Here is a 2,108-nt window from a genome sequence, read left to right on the forward strand (position 1 = left end):
GGCCGGGCGCGGTGGCTCAAGCCTGTAATCCCAGCACTTTGGGAGGCCGAGACGGGCGGATCACAAGGTCAGGAGATCGAGACCATCCTGGCTAACACGGTGAAACCCCGTCTCTACTAAAATACAAAAAACTAGCCGGGCAAGGTGGCGGGCGCCTGTAGTCCCAGCTACTCCGGAGGCTGAGGCAGGAGAATGGCGTAAACCCGGGAGGCGGAGCTTGCAGTGAGCTGAGATCCGGCCACTGCACTCCAGCCTGGGCGACAGAGCAAGACTCCGTCTCAAAAATATATATATATATATATACATATACAATCCTCCTGGCTGGCTTGTGATGTTCATTGGCCAGGCACAGTGGCTCACACCTGTAATCCCAACACTTTGGGAGGCCAAGGCGGGTGGATCATGAGGTCAGGAGGTTGGGACCACGGTGAAACCCCGTCTCTACTAAAAATACAAAAATTAGCCAGGCCTGGTGGCGGGTGCCTGTAGTCCCAGCTACTTGGGAGGCTGAGGCAGGAGAATGGTGTGAACCCGGCAGGCGGAGCTTGCAGTGAGCTGCGATCGCACCAATACACTCCAGCCTAGGTGACAGAGGAAGACTGTCTCAAAAAGAAAAATAAAATATACAACCAAAGGCAGTATTCACAGAGGTATTTCTTGGGAATAAAAGAAGGAATATAGTCATTCCTTGGTATTCTCTTTGGTGTCCAGAGTTAGTTACTTTAAAATTCTTGGTGTTTATTGCCTTTTAGTCAGGGATACACCTTTTATTCAATTTATTTTACCAGTCTCATTTAGTAGTAGGGATGCATCTTAGCATTTTTATACTGCTGCTTAACACAGTGTTTCATCGTTTCAATTTGTTGAAAAGGTTTTGATGATTTGGGCAGTGCATTAATAGAAGAGCAGTTAATAGTTTTGAGAGTTTTGTGAATTCTTTCTTGGTTATGTGTGTAGTGAATAAGGCAAAGCAGAATACCATGGGAGTCAGTAAAATGAGATATGGAGGCAATTTCTGATGAAAGGGATGTTCTTTCTCACTTTTCTCTTTTTTAAGGCATTCAATTTCTATTAAAGTGTCCTGGAAAAAAGTCATTCACACTAATGCAGAATTTTTACATTTTTCTGCAGTAGTGGTGGTGGTGGTGGAGGAGGCGGCGGTGGTGGAGGTGGAGGTGGTGGCAGACGTCGAGATTCTTACTATGATAGAGGATATGATCGTGGGTATGACAGATATGAAGACTATGATTACCGGTACAGGTAATGTTTTAACTTGAGCTTTCTGTTCTAAATTAGATGATAGTAGTGTTTGGCACTTTTATGTTTGATACATATGAATAAAACTTGATTTTAAAATAGATGATATATGACGCTTTGGGAACAGAAGTTAGCAATCTGTATATGCCAGTGTTTTGTTGTGCTGTATACTTTTCTGGTCTCATTGGCACAAAGAGAACTTAATATTAAGTAGTTATCACCTTAGGTACATTATTATTTTGAATGATGAGGAATTTTTATTTTCATCTGCCTTAGTGGAGTGATGATATAGTATGCTAAGTAATCTTTCATTTCTTACAGAAGACGATCACCTTCTCCTTATTATAGTCGATACAGATCACGATCAAGATCTCGTTCCTACAGCCCAAGTATGTGAACTTTGCTTTTGTAGCATTAAAAACCTCATTTCTAATTAATGGCTTACTTTAGAATATTAGAATATAAGGTGGAAGGTGGCAGTTAATAGTTGGAAAAATATTAGGCAAATTAAACTATAATTGTTAACTTTTTTTTTTTGCTTTTTCTCTTTTAGGACGCTATTGATAACGGAATGGTTGCAATTAAGGACATTGTTTTCCTCTTTGTTTTCTTTTTTTTTTTTTTTTTTCCTGAGACTTCCCCAAGCTTTGGATTCTTCCTACTCCTTAAGAAAAAAATCTTTGGTTTATTTAGCATCTACACTTTTGTCAGTTGTGTTGCTGTTTTCCACCCCTTTTAATTATACTCTTAAAGATGTAATTGTTGTCATTTTGAGCAGTTAAACATCTTGAGTATAAAAAGAACCCCAATGTTACGCTTTGTAAATTTTTTTTTTTTTTTTTTTTTTTTTT

At 39.7% G+C, this 2,108-nt stretch overlaps 1 protein-coding gene across 1 annotated transcript; it reads left to right on the forward strand.

The window, feature by feature from the left end:
* Positions 1–1,166: 1,166 nt before the first annotated feature.
* On the forward strand, positions 1,167–2,102 carry LOC108523262 (uncharacterized). Its single transcript, XM_017863791.1, has 3 exons — positions 1,167–1,260; positions 1,579–1,646; positions 1,811–2,102. Exons 1-3 carry the CDS (start codon positions 1,203–1,205, stop codon positions 1,994–1,996), a joined length of 312 nt encoding a protein of 103 aa, XP_017719280.1. The 5' UTR covers positions 1,167–1,202; the 3' UTR covers positions 1,997–2,102.
* The last annotated feature ends 6 nt before the right edge of the window (positions 2,103–2,108 follow it).

The sequence above is a fragment of the Rhinopithecus bieti genome, unplaced genomic scaffold (assembly GCF_001698545.2).
Source record: "Rhinopithecus bieti isolate Rb0 unplaced genomic scaffold, ASM169854v2 scaffold_74532, whole genome shotgun sequence".
Taxonomy (NCBI): domain Eukaryota; kingdom Metazoa; phylum Chordata; class Mammalia; order Primates; family Cercopithecidae; genus Rhinopithecus; species Rhinopithecus bieti.